General features: G+C 42.3%; 1 protein-coding gene across 10 annotated transcripts; it reads left to right on the top strand.

The window, feature by feature from the left end:
• Nucleotides 1-12: 12 nt before the first annotated feature.
• Nucleotides 13-26,010, top strand: H2bc18 (H2B clustered histone 18). 10 transcript variants are annotated; one of them, XR_013091888.2, is made up of 5 exons: nucleotides 14-1,190; nucleotides 3,314-3,461; nucleotides 4,647-4,813; nucleotides 11,388-11,512; nucleotides 17,071-17,792. XR_013091888.2 is itself a non-coding variant. In XM_076861682.2 (4 exons), exons 2-4 carry the CDS (start codon nucleotides 4,727-4,729, stop codon nucleotides 17,210-17,212), a joined length of 312 nt encoding a protein of 103 aa, XP_076717797.1. In that variant the 5' UTR covers nucleotides 3,318-3,461; nucleotides 4,647-4,726; the 3' UTR covers nucleotides 17,213-17,792. The 10 variants fall into 10 exon arrangements, 2 of the variants coding, with proteins under 2 accessions (XP_076717796.1, XP_076717797.1); XR_013091885.2 differs by lacking the exon at nucleotides 3,314-3,461 and having other exon boundaries at nucleotides 13-1,190; nucleotides 17,113-17,792; XR_013091881.2 differs by lacking the exon at nucleotides 3,314-3,461 and having other exon boundaries at nucleotides 13-1,190.
• The last annotated feature ends 719 nt before the right edge of the window (nucleotides 26,011-26,729 follow it).

Here is a 26,729-nt window from a genome sequence, read left to right as displayed (position 1 = left end):
ACCCCCTAATGTGGTCGCTTAGCTTGTTCCCGGCCACGTCTCCCATGGGCTGGCCTAGCTTTCCCTATTCCGTGAGGGAACGAGCCCTCTGTTAGTGTTGAGGTCCAGGCCGGAAAAAAATGCTGTGAAATTCAAGATTTGTCTTGCATTTAGAAATTAACATGAGGTTAGTTTGTAATGTGATACATTGTTACACAATATAACCCGAAGAGCAGTTAAAAACGGAAGTGGGTCCCTGCCGGTTTTTAAAAATAAGAGTTGAGAGAATCATTAGAGAAAAACCAAGTATAATGAGAAACAATGCAAAATTAGGGGCTGCAGCTGGTGTTGTGGCTCAGTGGTAGAGCACTTGCCTCGCTTGTAGGAGGCACCGGGTTCGATCCTTGGAACACATAAAAACAAAGATTGTGTCCATCTACAACTAGAAATTAAAAAAAAAAAAAGTAAGGGGCAGTTAACTTTACCTAGTGCTTTAAAAATTCCTTCTAGAAATCCACGGTTTAGTGGGGGGCGGGGGAACAAACAAATGGAACTACCGCTGTAGGTAACTTACTGGTTAATTTGAAATGGAATATTTTGATTGGCTAATAACACTTTTGTTCTAATGACCACTAAGGAAGCGCAACCAGAATCTCTTATTTACATGGACTCCGCCCCTCTATGACGACACTGTTGTAAATTAACCAATAAAAAGCGCAGTGTCGTGGGAGTCTTCATTTGCATACGGGCTCTATAAGTAGCGCCTAACCGGCTGGTTCTGCTCTAGTCGGCGATTACCTCTTCCCGAGTGCGTCGTTTCTTCGCGAGGAAAAAATGCCGGACCCAGCGAAATCTGCCCCCGCTCCCAAGAAGGGCTCGAAGAAGGCCGTCACCAAAGTGCAGAAGAAGGACGGCAAGAAGCGCAAGCGCAGCCGCAAGGAGAGCTACTCCGTGTACGTGTACAAAGTGCTGAAGCAGGTCCACCCCGACACCGGCATCTCGTCCAAGGCCATGGGCATCATGAACTCGTTCGTCAACGACATCTTCGAGCGCATCGCCGGCGAAGCGTCCCGCCTGGCGCACTACAACAAGCGCTCGACCATCACGTCGCGGGAGATCCAGACGGCCGTGCGCCTGCTGCTGCCCGGGGAGCTGGCCAAGCACGCCGTGTCCGAGGGCACCAAGGCGGTCACCAAGTACACCAGCTCCAAGTAAGGGTACACACGGAATGCGACACAACAACTGCTTTACCCCAAAGGCTCTTTTCAGAGCCACTTCAGTAATCAGAGAAAATGGCTGTAAACACAATGGGGCCGTTAGCCTTTGTTAGCTATGATGTGACCGTGGTCACGCGTGCATTTGTGGTTGGGATTAGGAAGCCAAATGACTGTCTTATCAGGAAATCCCTACCGAGTCCTTGATGGAACCTTTGGTGTAGTAAAGAATCCTTGGAGGCAGAGAAATGGGCAAGTGTCTCTTCAGAGACACGTTAAGACGCGTTTGGGGTTTCCTTTAGCTCGGTACAGGTGGGAAGTTGTCAGTTCGTCAACTCCCTACTTAGCTGTTGTGCAGTGGTTCAACTTATTGGCAATATCGGGAGATAAACTTATGATGTGAGAAGGGTGCTACTGGCATTTAATGGGAAGCGGCCAGCGCGGATCCCAGTAATGCACAGCACAGCCCCCCACAACAAAGCATTACCTGATTCATACTGCTGTTTCCTGCGCAGAGACTTGAGACCCAATGGCTCAAAGACCTGTCGTGCTATCCCTGGACCCACACCTATGTTATTGCTCTTTACTTGAAAGGTGAACATTCCATAGGCTTACTGTTTCCAGGTCATTTTCCACAGGAAAACTTTTCAGGGCAAGAACCCTGTTCTGGTTTCTGTTAAACAGAACAGAAAACAAAAACGTATGATTGTAAGAACTGTGGAATTGCTTTCTGAAATTGCTTGCCTCTGGTGAAGTTTGCTGCTTTCAGTCAGGTTGGATGTGGGGAGGTGGTGTTCAGTGTTCTCAGGTGTGTGTATTTTAATAACGTTTTGGAGGTATCTACTTGGCCTACACGTTGGCATCAAATGTTAAAATCAGGCTGTGTGTGTGTGTGTATGTGTTGTTTTGCACAGTACTGGGGATCAAAACCAGCGTTTCTGCCTGGGCAAGTAGTCTACCACTAAGGTGCATTCCCCAGTTCACTGGTATTTTGAGAAAGAATTTGAGAATGAGTGGAGAAGGGATTTATGGTACACAAAAGGCCATGGTTAATATGTAGAATGAATCTCTGAAGACTAAAAACTTGCATAATTCAAAACATCCTGACAAAAGCTAGTGGATTTTTTTTTCCTTACCAAATAAATACAATAGGAAAACTTAATTTACAATTTACTGAAACAGGCTTTGATATTAAGCCATTCTTGGTAAGTCCTTCTCAGGACAACTCTGTACTTACTGTGAATTTTGTAATTTTATAATTTAGTTTAAACTTACATCTAATTAAAAGTGGTAGAGTGCTTGCCTAGCATGCATGAGGCACTGAGTTCTGATCCTCAGCACCACATAAAAATAAATAAATGTATTGTGCCCGCCTACAACTAAAAATATATATTTAATTTTTTTAAATAAAATAAAGGTGTTGTGTTCATCTACAACTAAAAAAAAGTTTTTTAAGTTGCATAAAGTGTGCCACATATGACTTCTTTCACTGCAAATTTGATTCTCCCTTGAGAATTCCCTGTCCTTTTTCTGATGACTTCCAGACAAGAGGCCAGGGAAAGATGACTCAACTGAGATCTCGTCAGAACCAATGAAGATTAAATTATATTAGCCTCTGTAATGGTGAGAGTAGTCGGTGATGCTGAGCCTGAGATAATTTAACTAATTACAGGAACTTAGTGGTAAATTCACCAATCACTGGGGCTTCGTAATTTATTTGGGTCTCATAGTTTTCTGTGAAATGCAGAGATTATAATTATTGATCTTAAGCTTCCTTCTAATATGATCCACTTGGCATAGTGGCTGGAACATGGTAAATGTTTCATCAGTGTTGCTCTCAGGATGAACATCTATCTCAGAAAATATATCTATGGAAGTGTATTTCATCTAGTTTGGCAAGTCTTCTTACTCAAGACTCATAGTTAACAGGAGAAAGGTATAATGATTAACTTGCATACCTATCAACCATAGAATAGGTCATATAAGGAAACCACCTTGTTTTCTTAACTCTTTTCCCTGCTACATTATGAAAAATTGAACGATTTTGTTTCTCTAAGCTTTAAAGTTGATAGCTTTTTTTCTGAGTCTTTTTAAGTATTGAAATCTGATTTTCATATTAGGTATTAGATAAAAATCATTCTTAAGTGGCCTTCTTCCCACCACTCTGCTGAAACAGCAAGTATGTGTAGAGAAGAGTACAGTTTTAGCAGGAGAGTTAACCAAGGTGAAACTTTAATTCCAATCTTCAGCCTAGAGAAAAAAAAAAAGGTAAGAAAAATTTTCATTTGTCTAAGGAACGTTAATTTCATGTTGTTTGTTTATGACTGTGGGGATGTGTTTTGGAGGGAAAGAGGCATAATTTGAGAAATCATTCTGGATTAATATATGCAAATCTTTTTTGGAGTAGAGTTTTAAAGATTTTAAAAGCAAAGGAAATAAATAAACAAAAACTATGAATATTTTTCCTGACATAAGAAAATAATATATGAATTATAAGCATTGACTGAGTCATTTAGATTGAGCTGATAGATGGAAATATAGACCTTTACAACATAGAGACATCAAAGTAAATATATTTGAAGACTCTTCCTAGCAATATGGAAGGATGATGTATTCCTAAAAATTGGGGGGCATGATGTTTAATGTTTAAATGTATAATGTTTTAGTAAAAAGTTCAGGCTCTTGAGAAACTAGCTGGTATACAGCCTGGCTCTTCTCTCTCAGTTGTATGACAGGGCATGTTTCTTAGTCTGTGTTTCCTCAATTTAAAATTGGGAGCAATAGTAGTGCCTGTTGCACAATGTTTGGGGAACGATAAATGAGTAATTATATATAACAATGCTAATATTTGACAGTTAATAAGCATTTCAATAGTGGTAGTTGAGATTGGCAGTAAGGAAGTTTTACTGAGCTCCATGCAAGTTTCTCATCTCTAACACACAAGTGAATATGACTACTAATTCAAGAAAATGTACTGAAGATGTCACATTCTTCCCATCTGTTATGGTTTGGACATGAGGAGTCCCTCAGAAAGCTCCCATGTTAATTCAGGAATATTCGGAGGTGAAATGGTTAGACTGTGAGAGCTGTGACCTAATCAGTCCATCCTACTGACTGGGTGGACTACAGGCAGGGTGGGTCATGGCTGGAGGAGGTAGGTCACTGGGAGTATGCCTTGGAAGGGTTGCTCTTCCCTCCAGCCCCTTTCCCTTGCTCCCTCTGCTTCCTTACATGAGGTAGACAGCACTCCACCACGCCTTTCTGCCGTGATGTTCTGCCTCACCATGGGCCCCGAGAAATTGGCTTGGTTAACGATGAACTAAACCTCTGAAACCATTAGCCAAAATAAATTTTTGCTCCTCTAAGTTGTTCTTGTCGGTATTTTGGTTACAGTGATGAGAAGATGACTAATACACCATTTTTAACACACCATCTTTCACTCCAAATTCCTAGAAATGATAGAAAATTGACATAAATGATGGCAGATGGTATTCAAGTGAAGAGTACTGCAGAAGATATGAGTGGACCAAGGAATGATCCACACTATTTGGAACAAACATACCAGGGAACAAGAGTTGGTCTTGGGACAACTGATAGGACGACCGTTTGAAGAACAACAGGTAAGGTTTGTCATGTCTGTTCCCTCTTATCCTGGGGACTATAATAAGCCACAGAAGTGTTTGGTTCCATCAGTGAGTGTGGTCAAACTTGGTTCAGAGAGACAGAAGAATGCATCAGGTTACTGGGAGTTATCATCATGAAGAGACTTGCTTTTGGAAACTTATAATATTATGTGCCATCCTTTACACACATGTACATTTCAGCACAAGAATCCCCCCATACAAAGATGTGCACATAACCAAGAGTCATCATAAATTTTAAGAGAAATATCCTGTCACTCTCAGTTGAAGAAAAGCAGAAGTTTTTTTTGCATCATAAACCTGCCTCTAATAAAAGAGTAGATTGAGAACTTTGAAGGGAATATAGCTCCACTGTCCAATATAGAGTCTAAATAAAATTGAGCTAACATGGATCTGAATTATGTTATTAAATCAGAGACATTAAAGAGTAAAACTCAGTTAACACAAGAGAGTTCAAAATAAGTGTATTTAATACCCTCAGATATAGGAGAAGATAAATATAAGAAAAATTAACTAAAGATCTTAGAAATCTAAAATTTGGTTATTAAAAAAAAACAAAAACTTAGAGCCAAATCCATAATTGAACTCCATATCTACACTCCTCCATAGATGAGGAAAAAAATTAAAGAACAAGTAAGAAATTTTACCCTCATAAAAAGTTACAAAGATGAAAAATATAAAGTAAAAGTTAATTGACATGAAAAAATAATTCCGGATACCCCCAAATTCATCTATTAGAATAATAAATTTGATAAGTAAGGAATTGAGAAGACTTAAGAAATAAAATAGATATACTAAGTAAGATTTGGTGATTGTAGACGGCACAACTTCAAAATACCAATTAAATTATAATCTTCGCCAATGGTGTCCCCTACCATTTCCTTGACAACCAAAGTCAAGGAAATCAGGGAAGAAAAGGAGGATATTTCACAGGATCTAAATTCATAGACATACATCTTCCTCATTAAATTCTGAGGATACAAGTATAAAATGAAAATGAACCTTACTTAGATACATGGTAATAAAATTTCAGAACAAAAAGTTAAAAGAGAAAGGTCTAAAGACATCAGGTATATTTGAGCAGTACTGGATATAAGACAATGAAGCATTACCTTTTTTTTTTAAAAAAAAAAAAAGGGGGGGAATTTTGAAAGAACTTTTATATCTTGTTGAGAGCCACAGCCGAAGGGGCCCCAGCAAACTTCCAGTTGCCAACAAACTTTCAGACTACCAGCTGATGATTGGCTCACAGTGGCCCTAGCAACATCTAGCTGATTGGCTCCTCTGCGGTGATGCTCATTGGGCTGTTTCCCTGCCCTTTCAGACCACGGAGATGCTCATTGGGGGACTTTTTTGGCTCCACCCATGCGACCCAGCCAATCGACCTCAAGAGCAGGAGGATTATGGGAGGTGAAGAGGTTGGTGGGTGTGAGAGTGGCTAGTGGGAAGCCAGTGGTGGCAGTTGGGCTCTGAGGGTTTTTTCCTGAGGAGCTGTTTTGTTTGGCATGTGTGGTTCTAAAAATAAAGTTAGTTTCTTTTGACAAGTGGCTCCTGAATTGTGCCCAGCCAGACTGTGGGCAATATCTAGTCAACTATTGTTTTGGTATGAGAGACTTTTCAGACCATCTTTGAGAGAATTACTAGAATTGTTGTCTGATAAGTTTTTTTGTTTGTTTGTTTGCATCATGGGGGATTCAACTCAGGATCTTATTCATGTGAAGCAAGCACTCTACCACTGAGCCACATCTCTACTCCTCCAGTGAGAATATTTAAAAGATTCCAAGAAATGATGTATACTAGAATCAAAGGTGACCATGTACCTTACAAAACATATTGCTATTAGATTCCTTAAGAAATTAAGAAAACCTGGTATTTAAATTCCAGATGACATTAACATGGGAAATGCTGGGGAAAACAAGAATGAAAAAAGAAATAAAGCAAGCAAAGTAAGAAGGATAGAGACATAATTACTGTGGAAGCTAAAAAAAAAAGTAGATTAGATAGATCTACATATATATAGCAATAGAAGAAAGTTATTTCATAATCATAAAAATTATAATCCATTAAGGATTACATAATCATGAATTGTTTTCTTTTTAAAAAAAATTTTCAACCTTTTATTAAAATTTTTTTCAACCTTTTTAATGGACTTAGTACTTTATTTTATTTATTTATTTTTATGTGGTAGTGAGGATGGAACCTAGTGCTTCATATGTGTGAGGCAGGTGCTCTGCCACCGAGCCACAACCCCAGCCTGAATTATTTGCTTTTTAACACATGTACATACACCCACACAATGCGCATACAAGGACTCTATTATTCTATTTGGAGATAGGGTCTAGCTAAGTTGCTCAGGGTCTTGCTAATTTTCCAAGGCTGACCTCAAATTTGTACTCCTGCCTGAGCCTTCAGAGTAGAAGGGATTACAGGTGTGCACTACTATCCTGGCTACAAGGATTTTTGTTTTTCGTGTGTGTGTGTGTTTTGGTACTGGGGATTGAACTCAGGGGCACTCCACCGCTGAGCCACATCCCAGCCCTATTTTGTATTTTATTTTAGAGACAGGGTTTCACTAAGTTGCTCAGTGTCTTGCTTTTGCTGAGGCTGGCTTTGAACACTTGCTTCAGCCTCCAGAACCAAGCCTCTGGGATTACAAGCGTGCATCACCACGCCCGGCCTACAAGGATTTTTTTAGGTAAACAATCACAGTAATTAATTTTAATACAGTCCTCAGGAATTGACAGATAAACACTGTCAATGAGATATTAACCATAATTATACATACTATGTGATTTTGTTTTAAAAATGGGAAAGTTACATTATTTTCAAATTTCATGGTATAATAACAAAAATTGACCATGAGCAAGAGGGCAAATTAAATCTCAACGCATTTTGAAAATCTGAAACCATACCAGGGTATATATTCACTGATTATAAAGCAATAAAACAAATAAGCATATTCTCCCGAATCTATACTCTTAAAAGAAAGCATATAGGTTAAGAGGATTTCAAAAAAATAGATACTTTTTATAACTAACAATCTATAAAAATCTGTATGATCAGAAGAAATTCATAGTTTTGGAATGCATTTAAGAGAAAATAAGAACTATTTAAAATGGATTAAAGGCTGAGGCCAGAGGATTGAAGGTTCAAAGCCAGCCTCAGCTACTTAGCCTTGCCCTAAGCAACATAGCAAGACCTTGTCTCAAAATAAAAAATGTTTAAGAAGTGGGGAGGGGGACCGGGGATGTGACTCAGTGGTTAAGTGCCCCTGGGTTCAATCCCTGATTTAAAAATAAAAAAAAAGGTCTGGGGTTGTAGCTCAGAGGTAGAGCGCTCACCTAGCATGTGTGGGGCACAGGGTTCGATCCTCAGCACCACATAAAAATAAAGATATTGTGTCCACCTACAATTAAAAAATAAATATAAAAAAACTAACAAGAATTAAACTAATAAAGGAACAATAGGAAAACATGAGGGGTAGAAGGAATAAATTTAAATAAAAGCAGAATCTATGGGGGTAGATCATACTTCCCTACTCCATCAAGATTTTTTTTTTTTTTTTAATTTTTATTTTTATTTTTTTTTATTCAAAACATTACAAAGATTTCAGAATCACATCGGTTACACATCCACATTTTTACATAATACCATAATAGTAACTGTTGTATTCTGCTACCTTTCCTATCCTCTACTATCCCCCCTCCCCTCCCCTCCCATCTTCTCTCTCTACCCCATCTACTGTAATTCATTTCTCTTCTTATTTTTTTCCCATTCCCCTCACAAACTCTTATATGTAATTTTGCATAACAATGAGGGTCTCCTTTCATTTCCAAGCAATTTCCCTTTTCTCTCCCTTTCCCTCCCACTTCATGACTCTGCTTAATGTTAATCTTTTCCTCCTGCTCTTCCTCCCTGCTCTGTTCTTGGTTGCTCTCATTATATCAAAGAAGACATTTGGCATTTGTTTTTTAGGGATTGGCTAGCTTCACTTAGCATAATCTGCTCTAGTGCCATCCATTTCCCTGCAAATTCCATGATTTTGTCATTTCTTAGTGCTGCGTAGTACTCCATTGTGTATAAATGCCACATTTTTTTTATCCATTCATCTATTGAGGGGCATCGGGGTTGGTTCCACAGTCTAGCTATTGTGAATTGTGCTGCTATGAACATCGATGTGGCAGTATCCCTGTAGTACGCTCTTTTGAGGTCTTCAGGGAATAGTCCGAGAAGGGCAATAGCTGGGTCAAATGGTGGTTCCATTCCCAGCTTTCCCAGGAATCTCCATACTGCTTTCCATATTGGCCTCACCATTTTGCAGTCCCACCAGCAATGTACAAGAGTACCCTTTTCCCCACATCCTCGCCAGCACTTGTTATTGTTCGACTTCATAATGGCTGCCAATCTTACTGGAGTGAGATGGTATCTTAGGGTGGTTTTGATTTGCATTTCTCTGACTGCTAGAGATGGTGAGCATTTTTTCATGTACTTGTTGATTGATTGTATGTCCTCCTCTGAGAAGTGTCTGTTCAGGTCTTTGGCCCATTTGTTGATTGGGTTATTTGTTTTCTTATTGTTTAATTTTTTGAGTTCTTTGTATACTCTGGATATTAGGGCTCTATCTGAAGTGTGAGGAGTAAAAATTTGTTCCCATGATGTAGGCTCCCTATTTACCTCTCTTATTGTTTCTCTTGCTGAGAAAAAACTTTTTAGTTTAAGTAAGTCCCATTTGTTGATTCTTGTTTTTAACTCTTGTGCTATGGGTGTCCTATTAAGGAATTTGGAGCCCGACCCCACAATATGTAGATCGGAGCCAACCTTTTCATCTATCAGACGCATAGTCTCTGATTTGATATCAAGGTCCTTGATCCATTTTGAGTTAACTTTTGTGCATGGCGAGAGGAGGGGATTCAGTTTCATTTTATTGCATATGGATTTCCAGTTTTCCCAGCACCATTTGTTGAAGATGCTATCCTTCCTCCATTGCATGCTTTTAGCCCCTTTATCGAATATAAGATAGTTGTAATTTTGTGGATTGGTTTCTGTGTCCTCTATTCTATACCATTGGTCCACCCGCCTGTTTTGGTACCAGTACCATGCTGTTTTTGTTACTATTGCTTTGTAGTACAGTTTGAAATCTGGTATCGCTACACCTCCTGATTCACACTTCCTGCTTAGAATTGCTTTTGCTATTCTGGGTCTTTTATTTTTCCATATGAATTTCATGATTGCTTTATCTATTTCTACAAGAAATGCCGTTGGGATTTTGATTGGCATTGCATTGAACCTATAGAGAACTTTTGGTAATATTGCCATTTTGATGATGTTAGTTCTGCCTATCCATGAACAGGGTATATTTTTCCATCTTCTGAGATCTTCTTCTATTTCTCTCTTTAGGGTTCTGTAGTTTTCATTGTATAAATCTTTCACCTCTTTTGTTAGGTTGATTCCCAAGTATTTTATTTTTTTTGAGGATATTGTGAATGGGGTAGATGTCCTCATTTCCAATTCAGAAGATTTGTCGCTGATATACAGGAATGCCTTTGATTTATGCGTGTTGATTTTATATCCAGTCACTTTGCTGAATTCATTTATTAGCTCTAGTAGTTTCTTTGTAGACCCTTTTGTGTCTTCTAGGTATAGGATCATATCATCCGCAAACAGTGATAATTTAAGTTCTTCTTTTCCTATTTTTATGCCTTTAATTTCTTTCGTCTGTCTAATTGCTCTGGCCAGTGTTTCGAGAACTATATTGAATAGAAGTGGTGAGATAGGGCATCCCTGTCTTGTTCCAGACCTACTCCATCAAGATTAATCAATAAATCCAAAGGCTGTTCTCAGAAAAATAAAGCATTCTTCAGTAATTTAACACTCAAAGAGAAAAGGCACATAAAAAGTAACATTAAATACAGAAGAAATTAAAAATTATATGAATTCTGCTTTTAGATAGGGTCTAGCTGAATTGCTGAGGCTGACCTCAAACTTGGGATCCTCCTGCCTTAGCTTCCTGAGTAACTGGGATTACATGTGTACCTGGCTATATATGTCTAATTTTTATGTGAATTTATTTGCAAATGTAAGCAAAATTTTGACTTTTTCCTACAAATTAGCACAGTTGCTCCTAGAAAAACAAACACATAAATTGAAAGACCCCAGCCCAGAAACCCCAGGCCCCATTGTGAAACCATCAGGGCGTGTTGCTAACCCACTAAACACCGGAGAGGTCTATCTGTTAATCAGTTAAGGGTAGTCTATTGTGAAAGGACAGGATGGTTGGAAAAAGAACAAAAAAAACAGGTCCCAGGGCATTCTTAGGCAAATAGGAACTGATAACATAAAGTGAAGAACAACTTTGCCCTTTAGGTAATCTATATGCTGGGTTCAAAATAACCAATAAGAAACCTGTTGCTTACCACGCGCGCGAAACCTGCCCCATTATCCTATAAAAGACCTGTACCCCAAAGCCCGGTGTGCCAGTTCACCAAAGCTCCGGCTGAGGTTTTGCTGAGCACCCACAGGCGTCTGTGTCTGAATAAACCTCTTGCGTTTGCAGCCAGTGCCTCGTGCGTCTTTCTTGGACAGGGAATCGGTGGGTCTTTCATTTGGCGAGCCAGCCAGGAGAACTCCTGTAACCCCGTCCGGATCCCTGCCCGAGGAACACCCGGCAACCACTGGGAGGTAAGCTGGCCAGCTCGTGTCATTTTGTGTCTCTTTTGTTCTATGTTTTCAGTCTTCGGTCGTTATCTGTCTGTGCGCGGCGTCCGTACGATTACGCGTAATCGCTCTGTTTTCTGGGCAGCTCGAGAAGGAGTTGACGAACTCGGACTTCTCTCCTGCCACCCTGGGAGACGTCCCAGGGATTCCTGCCACCCTGGGAGACGTCCCAGGGTTCTGAGTGGATTGCCTGTAGTAAAGTATTTTGTGAAGTATTTGGTAAAGTATTTTGTAGCTGACGGATCCATCTGAGCCTTTAGTTTCTGGGTAGCAATCCACGACGTGCTGCGAATTTTGTGGCCGCGCTGCGAATTTTGTGTTATGTGTTTCTATTGTCCTGTCTGTCCCCAGCCCAAAACCCTGGCAAGAGAACTAATCTCCCAATCTGGGGTTGTCAGACCCAATCTGAGGGGGATGCTCCCCCAATCTGAAGGGAAGGCCCCAGTTGGCTTGGGGCCAGCACCCACTTTCATTTTTTTGACAATCTGAAAAGGGAATCTATGTCTTTGTGTGTCTCTGTGTGTCTTTTTATGTCTCTGTTTAGTGTGATGGCATTGTTTTACTTTGAACTGATGCAGAGTCCCAAATTCCAATCTGCCTTAGAGGTGTGGAGATAACTTTAGCTAAATTTTAACCTAAATTGTAAGCGAGATTAGGGAAGCAGTGTTTTCTTTTCTTCCCGTAGTTGGCTTGCGTGCACCCACTGCGGTTAAGAAATGCCTGCTGGGGATCTAAAAACTTTGATATCTCGCTTTAACTTTTCTCAAAACCCTGTCCTCATTATTAAATTGGCATTAATTGGCTTTGGGAATGGGAGCCGAACTTTCAGTCATAAATTCTGTCCCAGACTGAGATTCTACACCGAGGTAAGTGCACGCACCCCATGTCTGTTTGAGGTGCATCTTTCTCTCTCTTTCTCTCTGGAGGGTAAGGTGGGCACCCGACGGCTACTTAAACGCAACTAGTGCAGCCGCCACTCTTCAAGACTCGGGTGAGAGGTTTCTCGGCCTAGGCAGCTCTTAATCACCTGTTCAATACAGAGCAGGCATGTTGGGTTCTGCCAAAGCCGCTTCCAACTTTTCTGTCTGGGCCCGGAGAGCAATTGGCGTGAGTACACAGTGTCCCGAATCCCGATCTGCCTCAGATGCGTGGAGGTGGAGGAAGGAGTTTGGAACAACTGCGGAATTCTGGTCTGGGCTACTCTCAGACGATTCTTAAGGTTCCTTTCTCTTGAGCCCCCTCCCGACAGCCCTAAGGGGTATCTAGGGTGATCGGTAGATGAATGGCACTGAGGGAAAGCCCCAATCACATTTGCCTCCGTATGGGCTACGCAACACTCCCACAACCTCGCATCCATTCCTCCTGGATGCTCCCCTTCCTTCGCAGGTCAGAAATGTTAGAAAATCAGGTTGCAGGACTAAGAAAGGCACAGGATAATTAGCAAAATCTGCTCAGGTTCCCTAAGGTGCATAGGTAACTTTCAATAGTCTGTTTTACCACCCCAGTGTTTAAAATGAGCTGTGTTCTTTAAGCTGCTAGAGAGGCATTTTTAGAATCAACTCTTCCGGTAATCTGCTACCTTACAACCAGTAGATATCCCTTAACACTTAGGCGGCTCCTTTAGTCTACAGTTCTGCCATGAGAAAAAGAGTCAAGAAAAAAAACTTGAGCCGATCAAAGTACATTCCCTCTTCCCCCTTCAAGACCTAAGGCAGATAAAAACTGACTCTACTGGAAAGTTAGGAGATATGCCAGATTGCCTGGGATTGGGTCTATCCAAAGAAGTTAATCCTGTAAGTAAAGGGGAGACTGAGAAATTCCCAGCAGCTGCCAGAGCCACCTTCGCTCTGGGGAATTTCCTCATTCTTTCCCTGCACTGCAAGGGTTACTCCACCTGAATGCAGTAAAGTCAGTCACATCGAGACCCTTAATTTTACACCTATAGTTGCCCCTATGTGAAAACATCTGGTCCACATGGGGCAATCTATGGTGCCACTGATAGAAGTCATAATTAAATGGAAGTTCAAAACCTGGAGAGATATTTTCTTATCTAGTTGTCTGATTGTTTCTTGGGGATAATCTAGGCTAAATGTGTGTCTAAAAGATGATGTTTCATTGTAACATCTGGTATCTAAATGAGTTTGAAGCATTGCACAATCTTGCAGTAAAAAGTTAGGGTTAGGTAATTGTTTAGTTTGATTTCAGATAATTCATGCCAGAGAAATTAGATACTTAGGATAGAAAATTAAAAGAACTCTACTTCCAAGTTGGCAAGTAACTCCCAATCATTCAGTGTTTTTTTTATCAATTTTGAACTGGGTAGCCTGAAAAGATTTCACTAGGTGTACCAGTGCATTAATTTGGGCAAGGATAGTAAATTATGATTTGGTATCTGTTCCCCTTAGTGTATAAGATTCAGGAAAAAAAAAAATGTTGGATTGGGACGTTGGTCTGGCTTATTGAAATAACATTGAATAGCAACAGTCTTGGAAATTTTTTTTAAAAGCTTAATTTTGGATATACATGGTAGTGTGTAGTTCTCTTTTAAGATTTTCTCCAGGTGATTTAATGAAACTTAATACTACTTTAGGAACTTCAGAACAAAGAAAGTGACTTAATGATCCTAAATAAATTTCTTCTGATGGTAGAGATCCTATTTTCAGTTTTGTGTGAGCAAGTTTTTCTAGTGTAGGAAAATGTAAAAGGTATGAAATTTTATAAATTGCATCTTAAACTTGTATCATAATTTTCAACATCCAAACCTGGAAATTGTGACTTATGGTTAAAATGCCTTAGGCATGAGGTTTGTGCTCAGAATTCCAGTTTTCCCAGACCTCAGCCAGGACTTAAGCTGATATGCAAATAGAAGAAGCCTGGAGCACTCAGTAGGAGACAGATCTGAGGCCCAAGGAAAAAAAAAGTAAAAGTGTCTTTTTATGGGAACTCAAACTAGATTAAACCAGAGAGTAAATTGTATGGCATTTACTAATTACAGGCCGGTCAATTTTTTCTAGGACTTTTGCTTTTTTTTCTTAGATTCTGTATTTTTTTTTTTTTTTTTTTTTTTGAGCTCATGATTTTGATCCTATAGACAAGTTAATGTTTTTCTGATAAGTCCTATTTTTGATCAACTATGGAGTTTTTAAACATTGCAATGAGATTTCACCTGAGAAAGCAACAAGGCCTTTACTATTGTGTTGTGTTACACTTGTGTTACGTGTTGTATGTCAGTATGTCTGTGTGTATTTCCATACATCATACAGTGATATAACAATTGGCAGATGAGGAGCGCTAAAAAAAAAATTTTAAAAATGGATCCAAATATCTTTGACTCACGTGATTCAAATGGTTCAATTTAAATTAGGTAAACAGATGAAAGTAAAGATGTCTTTAAAATTAAGCTTATAAGTTTTTCTAGGTGTTCAAAAATAAAACCTAACAAAATGTTTATGTCTATAAAATAATCTGATTAAATTCAAAATTTACAAGTATTGTTTCAAAATGTGAACAGAAGGAGGTTAACAGATAAAAAAGAGAAACTAGAAGGTTCTAGGTATGGATTTCATAGAGGGAAAATGTGTTTCTGGATAAGAGTCTATATGATTAAGTAATTAAGAGGGTTTAAGTAAATGATATAAAGAAGGTCTGTGTAAGTTGCTTATAAGTGTAAGTTTTTGAGCAAGTAATCTTAAAGAAATTAAACAGCTGGTTAAACAAGTGCTATTGTTTTAGAGAATTGTGCTATGTTATCTCTTTAAAAGCTAAACTTGGTTAATATAAAAACATCAATGTAATTGGTGCTATTAATGTGTTCACATCTTCCAGGTATACAAGTCTGTTAGGTAGAAGCTTCAAAAGAGCATTATATCAAGCTGTGTTCTAAAGTTGTGTGATAATTTTAGGCTTAAAAGAAAGATATGTTGGAGATATAATTAAATCATTTGTGTTCTATAACTGGGCTTGTTATCAATAAGATATGTACAGTTCTATGTTACTTTTTACACTGAGATACAACTTAAGTGTATTTTTAAGTTAATGAGGGCTTAATCTGTGTAAAGGTTTTATTGTAAAACACAAAAGTACTTTACTACTTTTCTACAAAAGGTTAGAAGCTTTCAGCCTTTCTTTAATTCATGTTTTAGATGTGATATTATGTTATGTTTGCTCAAGTTCACAACAATTTATGTAGGCTTTGTAAAACGATGTCTAAAAAGCAAAGATCAGTCTCAGAACTGCAGTACTTAAAATTTATGAAGAACCCCGCCTTACTTGAGATAAAGCTCTATGTCCCATCCCACTATATGTGAAAGTAACTATAAAAAATAGGCTAGATTTCAGTACATTTAAAGTTGTGTCCAAAAGTTAGTTTTTGTTAAGATTACTAAGATCTCAAACAGGGAATTATAATGTATAACTCTGCCAAAATTCAAGGTAGCTATTATATGAACTAAATATGTTTTTACTCTTTGATAATTTTATCTTGTAGTTTTCAAAATGGCTTAAAGATTGCCTGTTAATGTTTTGCAGAGGTACTGATTTAAGAACTCACAACCTGGGTTAATGTAAGATAAGGAGTTATCACCTACAGGATAGAGAGATAGACATTAAAGCCCAGTGCTCTTAATATAAGGCTGTTAAAACTTATTTGCTGGATGTTTAAGATTAAGTTTTAAAATTAAAAATTTGGCTCTTGCCCTCTGAGTCAGTCTGAGTCAGGGGATAGGGGACTTTTCCAAAGAGCTTTGCAACTCTAGGCCACATAACCTCCCGATCAGGGAGATTAATGAGACCAGTGGAGGACAGAAAGCCAATCAGTGCATTTGATGTGAAGAGGAGGGTCATCAGAAAAGGGAGACATCCCTGATGCTTCTGAGGGAAGCCACATGGTCAAGCAAGGCCTGGACCCATCCTAGCGCAAATGGCACTAGCAGATCTGAAAAGCTGCTGTAAAGTTCCCGAGGACTCCCAAGGAAACTCAGCTTACTGTTAACAATAGATAGAAACAAAAGTCAGTTTGACTTGCTTCATCTTAAACACTTAGCAAAGACAGTCATAGCCAAAACACAGCTATTCCTGGGCATTTTTAAATAAAATAATAGTTAAATGTAACTTCCATAAATAAGTAAACTGGAGGCTTCAAAAGAGATTCTCAGACAGGAATGCCTGATAACTATCAAAAGGAACTGCCAGAGTAGTTTTTAGTTCAAGGCTTTTATTTCTAACCTACACAGGTAGGCATGGTGTTTGCTTGTATGGTTATCCAGCCCTAAGTAACAGAATTAAAGATTTCTCTATTAGACACAGAGGTCAAACTAGTAAAAGGATTTTGCAAGATCAGATGACATTAAATTATTAAACTGTATCTTAAGGGGAAGGACCTCTGTAACCCTAAAAGTTAAATGTCATGTTCACAGTCCTGGTAACTGGGGATGTTAAAGCCTGATGAGGGAACTTATGTATAGTGACATGTTCCAGCTTTTGCAACACTTATTCAGTACTCATGGTTTTTGTTTCTCTCATAGAAACACCCATCCCCAGATGACAACCTGTTTTTCCCCAACCAGATCTCAAATGGAACTGACTTCTAAATGGGAACTCACGTCCCCCAAGTCGCCCCCCACGTCTTCAAGCCCCCTCATGTTCGACACCCCTTTTCAGCTCTGAAGCAGCCAGAACGAGTCATCGCCCCTTCTCCACACAGCAATAAAGTTTCTAAAATTAGGGGGGAACAAAGCCAAAAATGGAAAGGCAGTGTAGATAGGTAAATCGAGTCAGGTTGGATCTAGGAGGCCAATTTTAAGTAAGTCTGGAAAGTTAAAGACTGTCCCCTGAGGATTACTGTTTACCAAGATGTAGAGTCTGCCTAAATAGGCCCCCAACTGAGGGAACCATGATTGGTTCCCAAGTTTCCAGACAAAGGGGGGAATGAAAGACCCCAGCCCAGAAACCCCAGGCCCCATTGTGAAACCATCAGGGCGTGTTGCTAACCCACTAAACACCGGAGAGGTCTATCTGTTAATCAGTTAAGGGTAGTCTATTGTGAAAGGACAGGATGGTTGGAAAAAGAACAAAAAAAACAGGTCCCAGGGCATTCTTAGGCAAATAGGAACTGATAACATAAAGTGAAGAACAACTTTGCCCTTTAGGTAATCTATATGCTGGGTTCAAAATAACCAATAAGAAACCTGTTGCTTACCACGCGCGCGAAACCTGCCCCATTATCCTATAAAAGACCTGTACCCCAAAGCCCGGTGTGCCAGTTCACCAAAGCTCCGGCTGAGGTTTTGCTGAGCACCCACAGGCGTCTGTGTCTGAATAAACCTCTTGCGTTTGCAGCCAGTGCCTCGTGCGTCTTTCTTGGACAGGGAATCGGTGGGTCTTTCAAAATAAATAATAATTATTAAAGAAACTAAAAAGATAATCAAAGATCTACACTTAATATAGGCCCAGGCCTTATTTTCTCTTAAATGCATTTAAAACTATGAGGGGAGAGAATGTATTAGGTAAATTAATCAAGATAATGATCAATTAAAATATCTGCAGATCTTTTTTTTGTGGGGGAAGGGGGTGAAGATTGATGTCTTACTTCTCCACTGATATTGTAAAGTAATGACAGCAACAGGAAGATTAAGTGAAATAATCCATGTAAGGCAAATAATTAAGGGATTGAAAAAATAAGGTTTAATTGTTATTACATACATAATATAGATTTCACAGAAGGAGCAAAGATAAGAAGCTGCAATTCAAGAAACTAGTAAGTAAAAGGTTAAGGTTTGAATTCTAGCTGGGGGTGATGGTACACACCTATAATTCCAGCAGCTCTGGAGATTGAGGCAGAAGGATCATGAGTTCAAAGCCATCCTTGGCAATTTAATGGGCTCTAAGTGAGACCCTGTCTCCAAGGTAAAGTACAAAAAAGGGCTGGGAATGTGGCTCTGTGGTTAAATGTCCCTGGGTTCAATCCTTTGTTTAAAAAAAAAAAATGAATTCTAGTATATTATAATCAAAGCTTGTGAAATTTTAAGATGTGGTTGAATTAAAGTTAGAAAATTATTATTTTCCAAAATAAGTGTGGTATTTGTAAACCTGTTTATGTAAATGCCTGTTTCTTCTACTCAAGGTCTTTCTCTGCCCTTCTAGAAATGGACTTCAGAGACACAGCTGGGTTAGGATAAGTGCTGTTTCACTGGAGACCTTCATTGCTTCCTTGAAATTAAATTGTATTCTTAGCAAATACCACATTCGGGGAATTTTATTTTTCCAGACAGCCTGAATCAATTATTTCTAGCTTTTCTTAGAGATTTTCCTTGACCATTAACTCCCATATCATGTCATGCAATCTTTCCCTTTAACATATGCACCCTCTCCACAATTTATACTTTTTTATTCTTTTTAAGTCTTAAGGGTAAGGAGTAGTATGTGCTTAAAGTAATATGGAAATGGAAAAAAACAGACTGAAAGATGAGTTTCTTACCCTTCAAGGGTTCTGATCCCATATTTAGAAACAAAACAAGAAATGAGGTATAAAGAAGACAGCAATTTTATTGGCTCCTATTTTATTGCAAATGTGCATTAGCAAATCTATATCCCCAACCCCCCCAGAGACCTCATGGAGTACCAGATTTTCAACTTACTAAGGTTTTCTTTGTTTTTTGTGGGGATTGGGAGAGAACAACATCCTACTTTGCTTGCCAAGTATAATATACAGTTTTTTTTTTTTGTTTGTTTTTGGTACCAGGGATTGAACCCAGGGGTGCTTAACCACTGAACTACATTCCCAGCCCGTTTTCACATTTTATTTAGAAACAGGGTCTCACTAAATTGCTTAGGGTCTTGCTAAGTTGCTGAGGCTGGCTTTGAACTCATAATTTTCCTGCCTTCCTGTTCTGCTGGGATTACACGCATGCACCACTATCCCCAGCTAATATGCAGGGTTTTTTAAAAAATATTTTTAGTTGTAATTGGACACAATATTGTTAAGGTCTGTAAACAAGTCAGATTGGCACCTGTTATTTTGCCAGAGAAATGTTAGAGTCTGTAAACAAGTCTGGATGGCGCCTGGCCAAATGCCAGAGGGAGTGGTTTGTGAAGTAACAAAAGGGAGCCATTAAGTGTGGAGATTCCTGATTGGTTGACTGCTGTATCTAGTTTATGCTAATTAGATAAGCTGTGTAAAATGTTTAAATGCCACTCCTATCCTACAATAAATGGCTCCTATTCCTGCTGCATCAACGTACACAAGTTATTCGTCACCCCCCCCACACACACACACACAATATCTTTATTTTATTTATTTGTTTTTATGTGGCACTGAGTATGGAACCCAGCGCCTCACACGTTAGGTGAGCGCTCTATAGCTCAGCCCCAGCCCCAGCCCCAGCCCCAATATGCAGGTTTTTTTAGGGCTAGTTTTTATACTATTATTGCTATGGAACTGGTAATAATGACTTCTTAAAGATTCTAACTATACCATTTATAATAACTCACAAAAATGAAGGATATAGGAATAAATCTAAAACTTCTAGAGAGGAAAATTCTAACACTGTTATGAGACATAAACAAGGACATAAATAAACAGAAGGTTATATTTTGTTCCTGAATTTTAAAAGTCTACATTGTAATGACATCAATCTTCTCCTCCTCCCCCACAAAAACAAAAGATCTACAGATTTTCAGTCCCTTTTCAAATCAAATAGTGTCATGAGAATTTAACAGTTAGTTGTTTTTTCGTTCTTGAAACACTTTTGTGTTTTCCTCCTACCTCCATGGCTGCTACTTATCCACATCCATTTCTACCACTTTTATACCACGTCTGAAATTTGTCATGCCTTAAGGCTCAGCCTTGGACCCTTTTGTTTTTCTATCTGTAGTTTACACTGTCATTTCTAGTCCAGTGGCTCTAAATTTTATATATAATATATATATATATAAAATCTACGTAGAGATTTATGACGACAGTCCATTTTCTCACTGCTCCGGCATTCTTCCCTACAGAAGAATCGTGTGTGTGTGTGCGGCACGCGCGCACACACTTAACCACTGAGTCACATCCCCAGCCCTTTAAAAAAAAATGATTTAGAAACAGGGCCCACTAAATTGCTGAAGCTGGCTTGAACTCGTCATCCTCCTGCCTCAGCCTCCCATTACAGGCCTGCACCACTGAACTGGGCTCTAATAGGATCTTGAACAATAGGTCCAATACAAAACATTTGCTACTTGTTCTACCTTTCCCTCCTGCTCCCCCAACTCGTTCTTTCACATTTCAGAGAATGGAATATTTATTGCTTTGAGTCAAAATCTGAGTTGTTCCCCATTCTTCTCTTTCTCATATACCCTACCTCTAAATAATCAGAAGCTTTGTTGACACTTCCGATGAAAACATATTCTAAATGTGACTTCTCAGTAGCTCCACTGGCACCTGCTAGTTCAAAAGCCATATGTCACACCTGGATTCTTAAATTTGTTTCCTTGCTTTCCATTGTTGTCCCTCTATAGCCCCTGGGTCTGCCTGCAGCTAAGCCTATGGAAGTGAGAACTGTCAACCCCCTCTCGGCATCTGCCAGCTGTGTCTTCATTCTGTCTATTCTCAGGCCTACATCCACTAGATTGATTGGGCTAATCCTTGGTCTTTCCGGGAAAATCCCTAAATCCTAAATGCACTGAGCCAGAGAAGACCCAGGATGGACCCAACTATTTCTGTTTTACCCCAAACCAGTTGGTCTGCTTCAGGGGTGCTTTCTCAGGCTAGAAAACTCCGAGTGTTCTGAAATGGGTCTGGACTCCCGTGGTCTTTGAATGAGTTTGAAGTTTTCCACACCAACTCTGGAAGGTGAGAAACTGACCTCAACTGACCCACCTCCTCTTAACCAGTTGTTGCTGGTTCTGTTCCCCAGGGATTACAGGATAGGTCCAAGACCCTTACAGGTGAAGCTTCCCCGGGTCCAAGCGGCCCTGGGTGTTGCCCCTGGGACCCTGGGGAGATGAAGGACACCACTTAATGCCCCCCCCACCCGGCCGCACCCAAACACAAAAACAAGACCCATGGTCCTGCACCGGGTCCCTTTGGGAACTGGATCTCAGTCCAGGGAGGCTTTCCCACCCAGGATAGGTAGATCCCGGATCCCTGGGACTAAACCCCAGTTTCCGAACCCACTTGGGGACAACCCTCGATCCTGGGCTCCCTGCCGCCGGCCCGCTGGTTGTGCACCCGGGCTCTGAGGGTGCAGGGGACCGGGAGGCTGCGGCTGCCTCCGTCCCCGCCAGCACCCTCCCTGAGGCCGCCTCCGTCCCCGCCAGCACCCTCCCTGCCGCCGCCTCGTCCCCGCCAGCACCCTCCCTGCCGCCGCCTCGTCCCCGCCAGCACCTTCCCTGAGGCCGCCTCGTCCCCGCCAGCACCCTCCCTGCGGCCGCCTCCGTCCCCGCCAGCACCCTCCCTGCCGCCGCCTCCTCCCCGCCAGCACCCTCCCTGCCGCCGCCTCCTCCCCGCCAGCACCCTCCCTGCCGCCGCCTCCTCCCCGCCAGCACCTTCCCTGAGGCCGCCTCCTCCCCGCCAGCACCTTCCCTGAGGCCGCCTCCTCCCCGCCAGCACCCTCCCTGCCGCCGCCTCGTCCCCGCCAGCACCCTCCCTGCCGCCGCCTCCTCCCCGCCAGCACCCTCCCTGCCGCCGCCTCCTCCCCGCCAGCACCCTCCCTGCCGCCGCCTCCTCCCCGCCAGCACCTTCCCTGAGGCCGCCTCCTCCCCGCCAGCACCTTCCCTGAGGCCGCCTCCTCCCCGCCAGCACCCTCCCTGCCGCCGCCTCCTCCCCGCCAGCACCCTCCCTGCCGCCGCCTCCTCCCCGCCAGCACCCTCCCTGCCGCCGCCTCCAGCGGCCGTTCCCTGAGTGTCCCGGAGGCTGAGGAGCCAGAGCCCCTGCGGGAGGTCAGGACCCTCCTCTCCTTGCTGTGGCTGGCGATCCCCGGGTCTCCGCGGGGGCCTCAGCAGCGCAGCGGAGGCCGCGCACCCGCCAGGGGGAGCCGCGCGGCGCCGCTCGGGGTTGGTTAAGAGGGACTCGGCCATCTAGCCACCCGCGTGGGGACAGCGGTTCCAGCCGCACCCGGCTTCTCGCGGTACTCGCCCCCGCGGCTTGGTTTGCACACCTGCCCGCCCGGAATGAATACTTGGGTTGGGTTTTGCGGGGTGCCCGGGAGTCGGTGCTGCTCCTCGCACCAGGGAGACCCAGACACGCACGACCTTGAGAGGTCTTCCAGCTGCAGAGCGCACTCTAGAACTCCCTTCTCAAACTGGCGCTGGGAAAGCAAATAACTTCTCCTGGGGCTTAAGGGAGAGTTTGTAGAGAGAATCACCTGGCAGCTTTCCCGCCAGCGCGTGCTGGGGCACTGGCTGCCTCCCCGGTCAGGGGTGAAGACCCTAATGTACACATGCGACCACAAGGTGGCACCAGCGGTCCTCCCCGCCACACACACTGAGCACCATTCCTGGTGCAGAAGCCACCTGGCAGTGATGTGGGCATCCCAGAGTAGGGTTCTAGCGACTAGCTCAGGTTGAACTCTGTTGGTGGCGGGGCAGGCTGCACAAATGTTAGCTGCAGGGTGGGCTGAACACTCGCCCCCGACCCCCCGGGTTCCCTATCTCTTGTTTGCCTCAAGTCTGAACACTCAGCTCCCACTCAGGGGTGAGCACTCAGCTCCACTCAGGGGTGAACATTCAGCCCCACTCAGGGGTGAGCACTCAGCCCCACTCAGGGGTGAACACTCAGCCCCACTCAGGGGTGAGCACTCAGCCCCACTCAGGGATGAACACTCAGCTCCACTCAAGGGTGAGCACTCAGCCCCACTCAGGGGTGAACACTCAGCCCCACTCAGGGGTGAACCCTCAGCCCCACTCAGGGGTGAGCACTCAGCCCCACTCAGGGGTGAGCACTCAGCCCCACTCAGGGGTGAGCACTCAGCCCCACTCAGGGGTGAGCACTCAGCCCCACTCAGGGGTGAGCACTCAGCCCCACTCAGGGGTGAGCACTCAGCCCCACTCAGGGGTGAGCACTCAGCCCCACTCAGGGGTGAGCACTCAGCCCCACTCAGGGGTGAGCACTCAGCCCCACTCAGGGGTGAACCCTCAGCCCCACTCAGGGGTGAACCCTCAGCCCCACTCAGGGGTGAGCACTCAGCCCCACTCAGGGGTGAGCACTCAGCCCCACTCAGGGGTGAGCACTCAGCCCCACTCAGGGGTGAGCACTCAGCCCCACTCAGGGGTGAGCACTCAGCCCCACTCAGGGGTGAGCACTCAGCCCCACTCAGGGGTGAACCCTCAGCCCCACTCAGGGGTGAGCACTCAGCCCCACTCAGGGGTGAACCCTCAGCCCCACTCAGGGGTGAGCACTCAGCCCCACTCAGGGGTGAACACTCAGCCCCACTCAGGGGTGAGCACTCAGCCCCACTCAGGGGTGAGCACTCAGCCCCACTCAGGGGTGAGCACTCAGCCCCACTCAGGGGTGAGCACTCACCCCACTCAGGGGTGAGCACTCAGCCCCACTCAGGGGTGAACACTCAGCCCCACTCAGGGGTGAGCACTCAGCCCCACTCAGGGGTGAGCACTCAGCCCCACTCAGGGGTGAGCACTCAGCCCCACTCAGGGGTGAGCACTCAGCCCCACTCAGGGGTGAGCACTCAGCCCCACTCAGGGGTGAGCACTCAGCCCCCACTGACTGGTGCAATGGAAATCCACATCTGACCCCGCCCGGGCTGCATGAAGGCAGAAGGTGACACCCTTAGCAAGTACTGTGTGATCCAATCACTGAAGGCCAACAAGGCAGCGTGCAGACCCAGAGACCCCAGTTAGATTTTGGCTATAAAAACGCTCTCCTGCCAGCCCCCTCCCACCTCTCGCTTTCACTCTTTTCTCTCTTTCCCCTGTTCTCTGGGGCGCTCTTTGCTCTCTCCTTCCCTCTCTCTTTCCCTGCTGGCTCTCTTTCTCTCGCTCTCTTTTCCTCTTCCTTCCCTGTTAATCAGACACCGCTGCAATAAATATCTCTTAGTCGCTCAGAGTGTTATGGTCACTTTCCTTTCAAACTCAAAATAGTGCATGAATGACCGTGAAGTAGGTTATTTACAACAGAATCTATTAACACATCCCTCTTAGGAACATAGAAATGATTGGTGACAGCAAGCAGATTTGCAAATTACAGTATCTAATGATTTTTTTTAAACTCAAAAACAATTTTTCTAAATTATATAAGAAAATATGAAACACCTTCAGTACAGATACTTTGACTTATAATGTTGATTTGTCACAAGTAAAAGATCTTTTCATCTCCTTGAATATGCAACTGAGAAATAGACTGAACAGGAGTGAGGTCGAGATACCAGTTTCCCTTTACTGAGAGTGATGAAAATGTTGGTGTTATAGGGCTGGGCCCTTCCTGGAAACCAAGGCAACATGAAGAAACTGGATTCTTGTCATCAAGTCGGAAAGATTTCAGACATGTTGCTCAGATTTACAGGCAAGAGTTTACTGAAGGCAAAGAAGAGCAAGGGATCCTCTCAGACAGGAGAGGGACAGTGTGCCACTCCTGCTTTATTGGGGATCCCAGGAAAGTTTCCAGAGTCCCACCCAGGTCCACCTCTTGACTTCTGACTGCCAGCAGGATGGCATCAGACTTTCAAGTCCCCACTGCCATGACAACTCTAGGTCGAGTTGGCCCATGCTGACTGGTTCTCATTGGATTCTTATCCACAAATTCTTACAGGTATTATGGTTAGGAGGAATTACCCTATCTTCCTGAGTTCTGGGATTTGGACTGTGAAAAGGTTACAAAAGTCTCTCCCTTCAGGGTAAGTTGAGTTCTTCTTATTGATATTATTTTGAGCCTGCAGTTCTCAAAATAATAACAGGTAGATAACAGGTAGTTGGCTGAGAAACGTGACATATCCTGTCCCCTTAGGTCAGGCAGGGCTGCAGGTAAATTTCTTCTTGGAAAAGAAAGCATGTGGGAGCCAGGAAAGTGGACCCATTTTATAGAATTATTCCCTTAACTCGTATTCCTACCGTTTACATCTGTCTGTCCCCTATCACCAGGACACTGCTCTTTGAAGCCAGCTGATATTCCCCACCATGCTTTTACATATCTCAAATGCTTTTTTAGGTAGTATTTATGCTGTTCACACAATATTTCCAGCTTCTTGTTTATGCCTACTGTAGGATTTTAACATCCTCTTTGTGGTTGGGTTGAGCTATATAAATAAGTCTGACCAATGAGTCAAAAGTGAAATATTGTGTGTCATTTCTGGGATGAAACACTGATCTCCTGATTTGAGATGTTCTCTAACACAACTGGCTGGGTTCCAGACAATGGTCTTTCATCAGCCCCCTCAGCTGACTCTGATGTAATAGGAATGAAAACCAAACTTGTTTTAAGATGCTGAGGAAAGGGATCAAGGCAGGGGAAGAAGGGAGAGAAGGGGGGCAGCACTGGAGATATGCATTTGTGTATATGTCTAAATGAACCCCACTAATATGTATAACTGTAATGCACTAAAAAATAAAATAAGAAATTTTAAGAAGATGCTGAGACTGAAGTTGTTTGTTACCTTAACATAATCCAGCTATCCTGACACAGCCTGATTCACCAGTGAATAGAGCAGGTACTGGGCTGTGCGTATGCTTGTTGCTTAGATGAAATAAAATGGTGTTAATATTTCTTATCTTTGCCTTGCTTTCATAAGACACTCTCTTGGAGCTAATTGGGGTTTTGTTTGTTTGGTTTTTGTTTATTTAATAATAAAGGGCAAGCAAGATCTTTAAAATGTTCATGAATTCTGCCCCACCTCTCTGTAATACACTAGTATTCAGACCATCTCATCATGCACCAACATATTCTTTTCTAATACCTATCTTTATCCCTAAGTGTAAGATGGGAAAACCCATAAGGACTTAACTCTAGTTTACAATGCTTCATTTCTTGATTTCTGTTATTAAAATTAGCTGTCTTGAATTTTGCTTCAAATGACAACCAGTGAAATTCCAAATTCCGACTTCAAAAAGCAAGACTATAATTCACAGAAGTACAGTCAGAAGCATATAAAAATGTTTTCTCTTCCTTTCTTTTTTTCCATATTCTTTTTTTTACTTAATATTTTTAGTTGTAGTTAGACACAACACCTTTATTTTATTTATTTTTATGTGGTGC

This window comes from Callospermophilus lateralis, chromosome 7 (genome assembly GCF_048772815.1).
Source record: "Callospermophilus lateralis isolate mCalLat2 chromosome 7, mCalLat2.hap1, whole genome shotgun sequence".
NCBI lineage: Eukaryota > Metazoa > Chordata > Mammalia > Rodentia > Sciuridae > Callospermophilus > Callospermophilus lateralis.
The sequence above is the reverse complement of the archived record's forward strand: the minus strand, read 5'-3'. Positions and strand labels throughout refer to the sequence as shown.